Here is a 14788-nt window from a genome sequence, read left to right as displayed (position 1 = left end):
GATTCCGGAAACTGATTCCGGACCTACTACCCGGAATCGATTCCCGAACACTGCGGAACTAGTCGGAATCAATTGCGGTGAAAACTTCATTTTTCCCATCACTAGTTGTGGTTGCTGGCTGCTACTCGGTAGGAGCACTAGCAAATAATGTGTTAAGCTTTTGTGTAATTTGTAGCCCTAACCCCCGCGTAAAAACGTTATTTTTTCAAGGCCAAGGGAAAAGATAAATATTATATACGCATGCTGTTACGCATGCTGCTAGAGAAAGCAGTTACTGCACAGCCACGAGACACGTTTTGGTGACAAAGTGCACAAACTGCACAATTTACATCATTTAAACTTTGCAGTAACGAACCGTACCTGTTTGTGGATTTTCGTATAGATAAATTATGTAAAAAGAGGAATAAAAATGATGGATGAATATGCTACAATTTGATCAATTCATCAATTTCAATAACTTAATATTATTCATATATTCATCAAAACCTTCGTTACCTAAATAATTTAAGAACAATTCTGTATAAAATAAGGACTTTTCCAAGATAGTCCAGCTCCTTTCTTTGTTGTTCACTTTATTGAGCAATTCTTATTGAGATTGATTTTTTCTAAGATGGAAATAATTTCGAAATATGTTTACTAGCCTGTTTCTGTCCAGAATTTATTTGTTTGATTTTAAAAATTCTATAATAATTGTAATGAATATATTTTTCTTTAAAAAAAATGCTCTAAATCTAAACTCAACCCGGTCATTGGTCGGAGACACCCTGTGGCGAATGTTTTCATTTCAGATGTAAACAATGGTGGACGTTTGTCCACGTACGACCTGTCAGTTGCTTGTGAGCCATTCCCCTATTTTGGTCATAAAAAATCAGCTCATTGTATTTATTGCACAAAATATAAATTAAATCCTGCCCCATTCCCACGATGGGGGACAAAACAAGCAATCCGTACGATATGGACGGTTCGTCCTTCGATGCGGATCGTTATCTGCAGAAGCTCCTCAAGGTAAACAGCTGGTCGCTGCTAGCGTACCGCCACATTCCATTAGCTCATTAGCCACTTACACATCACCCCTTCCGACAATGTTCGCAGGAATGTTCGCTGAAGCAAATCATGGACACCGAGGCAACGATCGTGCGCCAAACGCAAACACTCCACAGCGACATGCAAACGCTCGTGTACGAAAACTACAACAAATTCATCTCGGCCACCGACACCATCCGCAAGATGAAAACCGACTTCAAGTCGATGGAAACGGAAATGAACCTGCTGATGGCAAACATGAACTCGATCACCGAGTTTAGCGAGCGCATTACGGACACGCTGCAGGAAACGCGCTCCCAGCTGACGCGCCTGTCCGGCAAGCACCAGCTGCTGAAGAAGCTACAGTTTCTTTCCTCCCTGCCGGCGAAGCTGAAGACGCTGATCGAGGAAGAGAATTACCAGCAGGCGGTACAGGAGTACTCGCACGCCCAGAAAGTGCTGCAACAGTACGGCCAGCAGCCGTCGTTCCAGGGCATACAGGAGGACTGCATAAAGATACTGGACGAGCTGAAGGAGCGGTTGAAGGGCGAGTTCCGCCAGACGGGCAAATCGGCCCAATCGCTCACGGAAATCGGTGAACTGTTGCTGCAGCTCGGCGAACGCCCATCGTCCCTCGCGAAGGAGATGCTCGAGTGTGCCTCGAAGCGACTGCACGAGCAGATTGTCGTGCTGCAGGATCAAACCGATCGCGATATGATCGAGTTCATTGACCTGGGCATCGAGGGATTCCTGAAGGATCTGACGCTGGTAATTAGCTCGTACAGTGACATGTTTCTCACCAAGCATCTCGAGCAGGAGGCGGACGACTTTGAGCAGACGGCCCGGATCGATCTGAACGCGTTCGTGAACCGCAACGTGGACGAGTATCTGGCGCTGGTGCAGGACCGGGCCGAGCTGGAGATTGGCCACGGCGATTCGCAGATCATACTGCGCGGGCTGGACCGACTGCATCGCCGAATGACCGCCATGCGAACGCTCTGCCGTGCGGTGGACATGAGCAAGTCGGGCATTGACATCATCGTGAACGCGGCGCAACAGCTCTGCCAAACGCACATGCGCTCGCTGAAGGACCATTTCGCGGACAGTCTCAGCTCGGTACGGTTGGCGCTGGTGAGCTCGGCCAATACAGCCCCAGCAGGTACTGCCGCTACCTCCTCCTCCTCCCAGTCAGGGGCAGCCGGTGGACAGGGTAGCGCCAGTGGCCACACGACCACACCGTTGCGCGAGCTCATCTCGAACCTGTACATCTCCACCATCGAGAAGGTGAAGGGACTGATGCAGGACTTGCTCATCTTCCTACAGCCCGAATGGTCCTTCAACCTGAAAGGCGACCCCAAGGGCGTGCAGTGCATTGAGGGCATCCGGGAGAATCTGCTCGTCGCGTTCCTGCGCCACTTTTGCACCACGGTCAATGGGTACGGGACCGTTAGTTCCACCGCTCCACCGACCCTGCTGCTCGTGCTGTCGAAGGTTTGCCTCGAGATGGATCGGGCCGGTGTGCACGCGCTTACCTCGCTGGTGGACGAGCTGTACAACCTGGACGCGGAGCGTAGCGGCACACTCGTGCACGAGTCGGAACTCTGCACGGAGATGCGTGATTCCGCCCAGCTGCTGCTCGACTCGTACGTACGTCTGCAGGGTCTGCACCTGTCGCAGATGCTGCGCAAAAGTGTGGAAACGCGCGACTGGCTCAACTGTCTCGAGCCGCGCTCGGTGCGGGCCGTCATGAAGCGCGTGGTGGAGGAAATATCCGCCATCGAGGCCGTGCTCGGCGAGCTGTACGATAGCAGCGTGACGCAGCACGGCGGATCGCGTACGACGGCGAGCAGCGATTCGAGCCGCAAGACGCACTTCAGCATTGCCGCCTCGAAGCAGTCCCAGTTCCGGTCGACCTGGTCGACGTACACGCCGCAGTCGCAGCTGGACAGCAGCTTCGTGTCGAACATGCAGCGGCTGTTTTCGGAAAAGATCGAAATCTTTGCCCCGGTCGAGTTCTCGAAGGTGTCCATCATTACCGGCATCATCAAGATCTGTCTGAAGACGCTGCTCGAGTGCGTGCGGTTGCGCACGTTCAGCCGGTACGGGCTGCAGCAGATACAGGTCGATGCGCACTACCTGCAGATGAACCTGTGGCGGTTCGTGAGCGACGAAAAGTTAGTATGCAATAGGGAATGATTAGTTTAATTGCAGTATTACATCCTTACTACAATCTTTCTTTGTTTTTGCACACTACTTTCAGTCTGATTCATGTCCTGCTCGATGAAATCCTTGGCTCGGCCGTGCTGCGCTGCCTGGAACCCATCCTGATGGAACCAAACGCGGTGGAAATTATCTGCGAACGAAACTAAAGTTGCAATTGAACCAACATTCCAACGTATTAGACATTCGTATTTAAATATTTAAACTAAAGAGAAAGTAAGGTTGCAATTGTTATCGCTTTTCGGATATCGATCGGACAGAAATAAAAGAAGAAAAACCATAACACCAGCGGTGTACGCTCATTAATTTTGTTGGATTTTCTTATTTCACATTTTCTTATTCGCTTTATATAATACAAATTTATGTACAATACAATCACATTAATCTTTAATTTGTTGTTTAATTTGTTGTTTTACTCAACTGCTTCCATTCCATTCCATTCTTGCCTACTATTTATTTTCTCACTTCCTTCCTTTCCTTCTTTTGCTTCACATATCTCTACTGTTGTGGTTCTATTCTCGGCAATTTTCCTGCTCTTTTGTGTATTTTTTGTATTTTCATCATGCATTTTCACATGTGCTATTTTCTTTTCTTTTTCTTCTTCTTTTTGTATTTCCATTCATCGACAAAAAAAAGAGTAACTTTTCACGCCTTTCTCACGTGTGCTGCTGTTTGTTTGTTTTTCTTCAATTTTATATCCCACCATTTGTTTGTTTGTCTGCAATTCGCGCGTGTGTGTGGTGGGACAACTATGAATTAGAGTTGTGATACAACAAATTACCCATTGTTTCCTTTTAATAAAAAAAGCACATAACCAGCAACGAATCTCATTTTCGGTACGATTCACAACGGTTCTCCTCTATAAACTGGTCTTGCGCTTCTTCATCTCTGTTCTCCTTTTGTATGTATGTTTTTGTTTCCTGGGTGAGTATATCAATATTGATGATTTGTTTTATGCTTTTCTGCTTTCTACAACTACTACTCTCTATTAGACCACATGTGCACAATTTTTTTCTCCTGTGTTTGTCCATATTAAGCTGTGTTTAGCATTACTATTTTAAGTGTTGTGTTTTCTTCTCTTTTCTTCTTCTGTTTTGCTTTAATTGCTCCAGGACTGTGGTGTGGTGCTCTTTCCGGGGGATATAGTTAGTTAGTTAGTTAGTACTTGTAGTTGTAGTAGTAGTAGTAGTAATTTGTTCCGCATTGAGCGGTTTCATTTGGCGCATCCGGAAGGAATTGGTTTACGTTACGTTTTTGATTACTCTTACGTTCTTTTCTTTGTTTTTTTTTTCGCCCGATTTTTTTTCTCTATCAGTGCCGTACGCTTCTTCTTCATTATCCATGCTAGGGATGTATGTGTTTGCAAAATGTTGCTTCTTTTCCTGATTTTTTTTTTCTCGTTTTGTTTTTGTGTGTATTTGTGTCTGTAAGTGTTTGTGTTTTTATCTTCTTATTTTATCACAACAATCATTTGTATGAACCAGCCGCAGTAGTAGCTCCCATTGTACAAAGATACGAGAACAACATCCTTTCGGTGGTTGACAAAAAAAAACAGTAACCACAGAGACGAAGAACATTCGGTTTGGCATGTTGCTGCTGTGCAATCAAAGGAAGCGGTTAAAAGTACTGCACGAAAGGAAAGTGCCACTCTCTCCTTCTGTGTGTCACTCAATATAGAGGAAGGATAAAAGACAACAAACAGTGCCTATTTTTTATGGATTTTCATCGTTATAAAACAATGCCCAAAAGCAAAGTAGAACAAACCCTTCGCGTATTATCACACGTCGCTTGGCTGTATTAAGATTTAAAAAGGAAAGCTTCTTTCGTTGCAAGAACCTTCGGCTTTACAAGTGCATACTCTTCTCTACTTTCCAAACCCCTTAATAGAACATGCTACACAAAAGCACACACACACAGACACCCGTGTGTTGCATACATTCCAAAGATTGAGAGTATTACAAAGTGTTAACACCATGTGTTAACGTACTATTCTACTACTCTTCCTATATATGCACAAAATTGACTGCAAAAGTTGAAACTTTCAAAAAGTGTGTGGCTTCACTGTTCTCCGCCGTCCTCCAAATGCACTACCACTCCCCAAATAAAAGATCTAAGCTGGCGTGAAAAAGAATGAGTGAGAGAGACATACAATTATCTGTGCAGCAACATACACATACAGGTTGTTAAAGATAAAATTCGACAGATGCACTTTCGACCATTACGAGTAGTTTCAGGCGTGCTCGTGTGTGTGAGTGTAAGTGTGCATTATACATAAACTTATGAGTTTGGGGGAATGGTCCTTACTCATTACCCTACGAGCAGAAACTGTCTAGCATCATTCTAAACCGCACAGCTTTAACCAGTTTCTTCCCTATCCTCCCTACTACAACACTTCACCACTCTCTCTCTCTACCCGTGTTTACAACAATTCTTCCCCTCCCACAATTTCCCACCACAAGTGCATCACAATTAATTGCAATTTGTTTGTTTTGTTTAGTGTATTTTGTTTATGTGGTTGTCCTGTCTGGTTTGTTTTACTTTGTTAATGTACTTGTTTATGTGTCTCTGTCCTATTTGTTTGTTTGTTTTGCTTTGTTAGTGTATTTTATGTGAGTTTGTCCTTTTTCTTTGTTTGTTTGTTTTTTTTTATATTTGTTACCCTAGTGTGTACGTGTGTTTTTGTTTTTCTTAACAATTTCTTTTTCCCTTAAACAAGCCATTTTTATTTTGGGTGATCTTGTTTCCGACTGTCGTTTTTTTGCAAATTTTACTCCTACATCGAGGGAATTTTAGGAAAAACAACCAATCATATCCAAACTCAGGCTGCTGCTGTTAATGTATATAAACTGATCGGCCCAAACAATATGAAACGAGAATTCCGTTTTTCTCTCAAGTATTCTATATGCATGCATGTACTATGTTAGTTCCTTTAAATGTGGCTATGTATAAATCTTATGCTTCTGTTTGTTATGTAAGTGTATGTGTATGTGTGTGTGTGGTTAAATTCATTTGTAACATAATTCATCGCCTAAAACAGATGCCTAGCGCTAACTATAGACCACTCCGTGTGGTGTGCTGTTGCTGCTGCTGCTTTTCTGCATAAATGTTTTGCTTCCTCCCCCCATGTATAGCTTGTACTGTTTATCATCATCCTGCTATCCACACCTCCCGCTCTTCAATCACATACATTTCGCAGAAGAAAAAAAACAAATAAACTTATCCCTAAACTGCAACTTAGATTACACGAGTAATATTTGTTTTGTGTGTGTGTGTTTATTTTAAATGTGTTGAGTGTGCCTATTATCCTTATTTTCTGTCGACTCCCCGTTTTACGGTAAAAAGTAGCGGAATAGGTGGTACACGTACACAACTACTACTACTACTACTGCTACTAGGGAGCAAAACACAAAAAAACAGCAGCAAAACTCTTACAAACGAAACTGAGAACCAACAAATGCGCATTTCTTGTATAGAGGTATTTGACAAAATGGGAAAATTAAGTTTTAACCCTTTTCCCTCCGCCTTCACACAATCTCTCCTTCTCTCTTTCTTACAGCACCACCCGCTGGCCGACAGACGCACGCAATTATAAAATAGATTATCCACTAACGCTTCGATATATGCACTTCTCGCTTCTAACACTAACGTTGGACGCTTCTGCTACTGCTGCTGCTGCTGCTGCTTCGACAAATTGTTTCATTTTCACCTCCAAAATGTTTCTTAACATATCCTCCATGTGGCCCGTTCTGACACGCGCCTTTAACTATTGTGCTTTGCCGGTGGAAAATTGAAAAGAAAAAAAAAACGCCATAAATCGAAACATTCCTAAGCCTTTGGTCTTGCTCACCGACTCCGCGCTCGCTTATGATCACTCGCACCACACAATAATCCCGTCGTTTTTCACACGCCTTTTGCTTCGATTTACTGTAGATGGGCGGGGGGTTTGCTTTCACTTGCTTTCCTTCCTCACTGTCGCTTCATCACATGCATTTTACAACTCTGTCCAACTAACTGGCTAAAGATCACCACATTCGCTTTCATCATTCGTTATTGTTGTTATCCTTGAGTGGAGGGGCGGTGCTGCGAAGGCTGCACAGCGAAGATTCACCAGACAAGAGTTAAAGAGGATCGTGTTCCGCAGAGTAGTGGTAGAAATATTGAGAATGCAATTTAACACACACACACACACAGCACAGCACAACGAATGGGGGACATGAAGTAGGAAGAGTTATCGTGTCTCTATCATAACAATACACTCCGAACCTTACCTTCATGCCACACCCCATAGAATGATAGTCAAAAAGGATGTTGCCAACATCTCGAAAACAGCATGCTTTGTTTGTGTACGGTGTGTTAACATGTTTACAGGGTGTCTCCAGAGGTTCCCATAGTTGTGGTACACTTCCTTGACACTTTCTTATAGGAAATGAACTTCATATGATGGAAATTGGACTTTTTGGACAGCCTCCTTCCTATTAGATTTTTTTTTTCTAACAACGGTGCTGTAGAGTCCAATTCCCATTACATTAAGTTCATTTCACGCAAGAAGAAATCAATCAAGTGTCGCACAGCTATAAGTACTACTGGAAAACCCTGTAAGTGCTTTATACAATATTGCTAAGCAACAAAACCACTCTGAAAAAACGACCCCCCTCTCCTCTCGCGACGCTGTGCATCAAACGCTGTTCCCCTGCAGCAGCTACCGCCACCACCTTCACTTGTGTTTGTTACTGCAGCAGTAGTTACGCTTAGTTAATTATTAGCATTACTTCGTTATCATAGGTTTTTTAGTGTTAATATTATTATTATTATTATTAATAGTAAATTTGTACATGTTTCACATGCTACGCTTTCACATTGACCGATTGGATTTTGTTATTAGATGTTTTTGTTTTTTGTATTTTTGTTTTTTATCTCTCTTACACACACACTCCTCCCTTTTTCCAGAGATTGTTGATTTGTTTGTTTTGTTTGTTTGTTTTCCTTTACTTGCTACTCTCTTACTCTCTCTCTTTCTTTTCATTACTTTCATCCTTTTCTCTTCTTATAATTTTTCCATCTTCATTTTTTGCACTGCCCGCGTACATTTAAAAAAGATTGGCGTTCTAGAGTTGTTTGGTTGAGGGGGGAACGGGTTGGTTTTTTTTTGTTTTTAAAGATTGTTGTTACTAGCTTCCGTCCACTGTTACTCTCTTACACAACATGACAAAGGGGTGCACACACGTCCAAGGAAGTAATAGTGTCCGTTTCTGTGGCGTAAGCGCTGGGGAAGAGCACTGTTCTTAGCACTGTTTTGCTTACATTGTTTGCAGCCATTGTTGGTGCGCGTGTCTGTTGCATCAGAAAACAAAGAAGGACATAGTCATACGTTCTCGGTGCTCCTTTTACTAAAAGTCCCCTAAGCACGCATCTACACATTTTAGTAACAATCGTGCATCGTAAAAGAGCATCGTTTGCACCTATCAATATACGAGAGCACATAAAAAGCGTTTTTTTGTTTTGTTTTGCTTGTTTGCTTGAATCTCTTGCCCTTTTGACACGCCGTCTGCTTAACACTGTTTTGCTTAACTGATAAAGTTTTGTTTTTTTTTTTTTGCAATCTCCTCGTATTTTTGTGTATAATTTTTGTACGTTGTATGTTGACGGATAAGCCCCTATTGAACAGAAACACACACACACACGCATTACAGAGCGCGATACAGTCGGAACACTATTGGTACCAAATGTTTCCCCTGCACACTGAAAGGATTCTTTAGCTAACGTGTGGGTTGGTTGGTTGTTCTTCGCCTTCCTTTTAAAGTCTACTACACATAAGCTAACGCACGCGCGCGCAGCTGAGTGGTGATCGTTACGGTTGCCCGATGGAAAAATGTGGTGCTCGATAATGGAAGTGGGATGATGATGATTGGTTTCCAATTCTAAACGACTAGACGAGCACGCACATTTGTTTGTTGTGCAAATTTGTTTTTCACATCACCACCGCGCGTGCAAGCGTACGGACAAGAGAAAGAATAATAATTGTGTTGTGAATCGCTCTATCGCCCTGCACGAAAGCTCTACCATTTGTTTTTGTTTGCACGGGTGTATAGTACTTGATGAGTGTGTGTGTGTGTGTGTGTGTGTGTGTGTGAATCTATAGTGTGTTTTCATATTTGTTGTTCTATATTTTGCTGAATTTATACATATACATATATCATCCGGATCAGGGGAGCGAAGCTAGGCAGCACTTAGCCCCTTTGCTCCCTCCCCATCACCTTCTATCATGCCGTTATTCCCTGGTCTGTTTTGTCCCTTCATCTCTACAGGGATTAATCCTCCTACACCTTGTCTTCTTGTCGTTTGCATCTTCCCCGTCGTTTGTGTATAATTATTTCAATTTGTTTTCAACCTATACAACAGACACAGACACACACACACACATGCACAACAATATTTTGTAATGGATATATATATACGCGTCACGTTTTGTAATTCCGGTTACTATTTGCCAATAATAATAGCGTCCAGCGTCCAATATGCAAGTGGCCGCACTATTATTTGGATGAAACAGAACGAAGGGGATCAAAACATACCTAAGAGCATATCTCACACGTTTTTGTTTATGCGCACGAGGATCATGCACAACTGTCGGTCAATTTTGGTGTTTTATGATCGATCATCGTTGTAAAGGGTAGGTAATGTGTTTGTGTGTATTGCAATTGTATGCAACATTAGACAGAAAGCTTTAACGTGCAGCAACAGCGTTTGAATGCCAGAAGTGGTTAACTTGCTGCCCCTATTTTGTTTGTTTCTTCCTCAATTTGATTATATATTATCTGCACACACATATGTAAACTACTCATACTTGTTGTGTTGTGTATGCTTATCCGTTAGCGTTAGGTTCGCTGCTCGATGCGGGAAAACACCGTTTAGACGGGGGGTATAAACTTTGTTTGATTTTGATTTTCAGTACCAACACTTCCCAAACCTAGTCAGACTAGGGGACCACCACCACCATCTTCTTCTTCTTCGCCTCTGCTTTGCTGCTATCCTCTGTACACGCGGCAAATCACCGTTATCGATTGTTTCATTTGTTTGTTTGTTTGTTTGTTTGTTTGTTCTCTCCAATCCTTGCTTGGTCTTGTATCGGGTAAGGGTTGTTTTTGAACGATTCTACGCGTTGCTTTGTTGTTTGTTTCACAAAGTTATGTTTTTCATCACACACATACCTACACGGGCGCACATAATGGTTAGGTATTATCGGTACCTTCTACATACATATCTTATATATATCTATCTATACATACATGCAGCATGTACAACGTGGCACACATGCATCTATGTATACACACATATGTCTATACATATACATATATAATATAGAATATATAATATATAATATATATCTATCTTTACTGAACGCTTACATGGTAGTTTAACACAGTTACGCAATATTTGTTTGATTCCTAAACATTCAGACAAAACTCTAAAACATCCTTTTACACTCTCTCTTCACAGTTTGTATCCCGCACACACACAAACACTCGCTCAGACACTCACGCTCCCGTCCAGAAACCACATTCATATAATATACACACAACTCACTTTACAAATAATCCACAGATTTTTATGTTCAACCAGAGACTCGGTTCTCGTTGAGTGCGCTGTCGCCCTTAAAAAGGGGGGGAGTTACACCTACAACAGTTGTGCGCGTGCAGCGATCGGGCAAGCCAGTACAACGGAGCACAACGGGACGCGCGATCGCTCCCTTCCATTCCTTCCCGTATGTGTGTGTGTGTGTGTGTTCAGTATTTGGCCGCGTTTTTAACCTTACTTCAACCACTATATCCTCTCTATAGCCCTTCCCTCCGTTGCTTCTTTTACAGATCTGACCTTTTCCAGATGCATCTGGGCATGATGTGCAGCAAGGAAACATATCAAACAAATCGAAGAAAAAAAGAAAACAAACGTTTCCCGCTTCCTTTGCATTAAAAACATTTCAGCAAACTGATCAAAATGTGCAAAAGACACCAAAAGACCCTACGCGATCGCATTTTGCCTGCTCTTTCTTTGCTTGTCCATCTTCCGAGCGAGATGGTGTCACACTAAAATTAGGATAATGTAAATGTGTCCTTAACGATTACAGCATATACAAATGAACGAGCGAACGTAACTCTCCCCTCCCTCTTCTTTCTCTTCTTTTCTTCTCAATCGTTTTACGTCGATGTATGTCTTTTCCTTACTACGCTTCAACGCTTTCAACGCTTTTCCTTACTACACAACAACACACACACACACTTGCGTCCTTGCGTCTGTCTCTACTACCTTAGCAGCTAACAACAACACACACCTCGCAGCCGTTAATCGTCATGCCGGCGTTTTTTTGTTTTGTTTTGTATCACCCGTGTCCACTAAGCTTTGTCGCAGCTTCCCTGATTTTGTTCTCCGTACTGTCCTCCGTTCCCCATCCGTTGTGCTCGTCCGAATCAATTAACTCATGGAGTTTATAATATTTGATGCACGTAAAAGCCCAACACATCGACACTGTCCTTCCCCTCAAGCTTTGCATTTTATTATTATTTCCCAATTTTCCTTTGTGTTGCTTCCAATGGGGGGGGGGACAACAAGGAATAGCTAAAATCTCGTTTTGTTCTCCAACCGCCACGGCTATAGCTAGCAAACCAGCGCCAAAGAGCACGCAGAGGATGGTCTTGGCAAAACTTGGACGCGATACATGCTGCTTTAATGCTCTGCTACGCCGCGCTTCAATGCGAATGGGTGCTACACACGTGTTAGAATAAAAATAATACCCTTTTCAAAAAATAAACAACAAAAAAAACACGATATACACATCCTATACCTACAGCGGCCGCCGAGCACATTAATACGTAAACCCCTAACCCCGAACCGCTAATTTGACGTCGGCGGCGGCAAAGGTGAGTGCCGCCCACCAAACCAAAGCTTACTGTATTCATTATCCAATTTCTTTAATCACGGAAACACACATCCCCACCCTCGAAAGTAAAAGTAAAACCCAAATGCATCGAAACTGGAGTTTAGTGGGGCGTGCCGTGCCGTAATCGTCGTCCGGGAGAGCCGCAGCGCTTAGATCACTCCGAAACACTGCTGGAGTGGACTGCGTGTGTTATGTAATGGGCTGTCGTAGAACGTACGTCGCATACGTTAACGCCTTCATACATAAATGTAGACTTAGCATGAAAGTTTGTCTTAAAACTATCCTTCGTTCGCGCGATCCTTGCGTACACACGATCATTTTGTGGGATTGTGGGGCTGTGGTGCTGATGAGGACAATATTGTATGTGTGTGTATATGTGTGTGTGTTTTTCGTTTATAAAAGAATGAAATTGCCGCGCCATTAATATCAACTCCCCTACCTCCTTTGCGCGCGCGCATTTCGTGTAACGCAACCAAACGAGCACAGCGCGCACGTGTGTGTATACGTATTTGTAAAAATAAAAAAAAAATACACATCTACCAAACGCACTTCAAATTCCCAATTTTGGAAGCGATTGCCATGCTCTACACCGAAATACGAACAATTTAAAAGGGAAGAGACAACAACAAAAAAATAGATGGTTTCCCACTCTAGCGGGAAGAACCGGAGAGAGTCCGGTTCGAAGGTCCATTCCCTGCATTCATCGGGTCCAGTTACTTAGCCTACCTTAAATCGTGCTTGCAGCTATAACAGCAGTATGTTTTACGTACATTTTTAAATTACCGAACATCACACACACACACGCACACACAGCAGTACCACCTGCGAGCGAGAGAACAACAAAACAAAACAATACCGACGAACTGCAAAATGGTGAGCTGATGGAGGCGACGACGCAGCTCCCCTTTAGGCAGCAAACGAAGTCGACCATGGGGCCGATCCTTGCTGCCGGGAAGAAGATGAACCACCACCACCACCACCACCTCCGCTGGTTTGCCCGCTGCCACTGCCGCTGCCACTGCCACTGCCGCTGCCGCTGCCGCTCGGCATGTTCGGCGCGAACGCCGGATACTTGAGCGTCGTCTGCAGTAGATCGTTGTGCTCCTCGAGCGAGTTGGTCGCGTAGTGCACGACGAGCGATTTGAGCGAATCGTAGATGTAGTACGGCTCCGCAAAACCGTACCCCCGCTCCGTCTGGTGGATGATGCAGTGGTTGACGCGCCCGTCGCACGCAATCGACAGCGCGTAGTGGCCGGCGTTGCGCGCCCGTATCAGGAACGTGCCGGTCGGCTTGTTCGCCAGCTTCTTCTCCGCGTCCTGGCGCGAGTACCGCTCCCGCAGCCAGGTCGTCTCGTCCAGGTGGGGCAGCTCCTGCGTGCCGTCCGGGTTCGCCGTCGACAGGTAGCCGTCCTTCAGGATCTGCTTGATCTGGGCGTCCGTGATCGACTGGCGCTTGAGCGCCTCCAGGTACTGGTCCTTCTGCTTGCTGAGGTTCATGATTTCCGGCTTCAGCTTCATCGCCTCCCGCTGCAGCTCGCGCATACGCTCCCGCTCGCGCTCCATATCCTCGTCCAGGTTTTTCTTGCACTTGCGCAGCTCCTCCAGCCGGCTCTCGATGAGCGTGCGGTTCTGCGCCAGGCTGCGCTGCTCGTGCGGCTGCGCCTCCTTCTCGTAGCGGGCCTGCGTCAGCAGCTGGTCGTTGAACAGCTTGTCCGCCTCGATGAACGCTTCCTGCGCCTGGCGCCGCAGCTCCATGTGCGACTGGCAGACGTTGAACGCTTCCAGCGTCGACTCGCGCATGTTCTGCAGGTCGGTCAGCTTCTGCACCGTCTCGTAGAAGCTGGCCGCCAGCTGGTGTATGTCGCCAGCCGCCGGGTACAGGCTTTCGTCCTCGAACCGCGAGATCGGGTAGAGCAGGCTGATGTCCAGGATCGTGTTGTACTCCTTCAGCGTGGTCGTCCGGAACTCGTTGATCATGCCGACCAGGCTCTCGAACGTGCACTCCTGCGTGAAGCCGTACTTGCCGTTCTTGTGGTAGATCTTGATCGGCCGATCGGTACCGTCCTTCTTCAGCACCAGCGTGAACTCGCCCGCATCGTTGATGGCGTCGCGCACCAGAAACGACCCGTCCGGCGCGTCCATCATCTTTTCCTTCGCCACGTCGCGCGATATCTTGCCCCAGTACCATTCCGCGTCGCGCAGCTCCTGCGGCGTGTTCGGATCGGTTATCAGCGACATTAGCATACCGCCGCCATTAGGGTACTGCTGTGCCGCGCTTCGCCCAAGCGTGTTGCCGCTGCTGCCACTGCCGGTGGTTGTGGTGCTGTAATCGCTTTCGAGCAGCGGACCACCGATCGATCCGCCCTCCGGCGAGGCTATGATGGACTTTTTCGTCGACCCGGGACCGGTACCGGCACCGCTACCCGTGCGGGACGTCTTACGCGGCGGCACGGCCGGTATGGAGAGAAACTCGGGCAGCGCCTCGTTCCAGTCAATCTTGTACATCAGCAGTTCCAGCACTCGCAGATGGTTCTTTATGTTCGCCACGAAGTGCCTGCCGTTGGGAGAGGGGGAAAGGAAAGAAAGGACATAATTAGCAAGCTGCAACCA

At 45.2% G+C, this 14788-nt stretch overlaps 2 protein-coding genes across 5 annotated transcripts in view; one reads left to right on the top strand and one right to left on the bottom strand.

The window, feature by feature from the left end:
• Window positions 1-815: 815 nt before the first annotated feature.
• LOC1276272 (vacuolar protein sorting-associated protein 51 homolog) lies at window positions 816-3549 on the top strand. Its single transcript, XM_061649498.1, has 3 exons — window positions 816-1005; window positions 1093-3197; window positions 3284-3549. Exons 1-3 carry the CDS (start codon window positions 925-927, stop codon window positions 3390-3392), a joined length of 2295 nt encoding a protein of 764 aa, XP_061505482.1. The 5' UTR covers window positions 816-924; the 3' UTR covers window positions 3393-3549.
• LOC1276270 (uncharacterized) overlaps window positions 3538-14788 on the bottom strand; it is a 46630-nt gene continuing 35379 nt past the window's right edge. For all 4 annotated transcript variants that reach the window (XM_061649493.1, XM_061649497.1, XM_061649494.1 and 1 more), the window contains one exon: window positions 3538-14732. In XM_061649493.1, coding sequence (XP_061505477.1) covers window positions 13085-14732 — 1648 coding nt within the window. In that variant the 3' untranslated portion in view covers window positions 3538-13084. The remainder of the gene's footprint in view (window positions 14733-14788) is intronic.

The sequence above is a fragment of the Anopheles gambiae genome, chromosome 2 (assembly GCF_943734735.2).
Source record: "Anopheles gambiae chromosome 2, idAnoGambNW_F1_1, whole genome shotgun sequence".
Taxonomy (NCBI): Eukaryota; Metazoa; Arthropoda; class Insecta; order Diptera; family Culicidae; genus Anopheles; species Anopheles gambiae.
The sequence above is the reverse complement of the archived record's forward strand: the minus strand, read 5'-3'. Positions and strand labels throughout refer to the sequence as shown.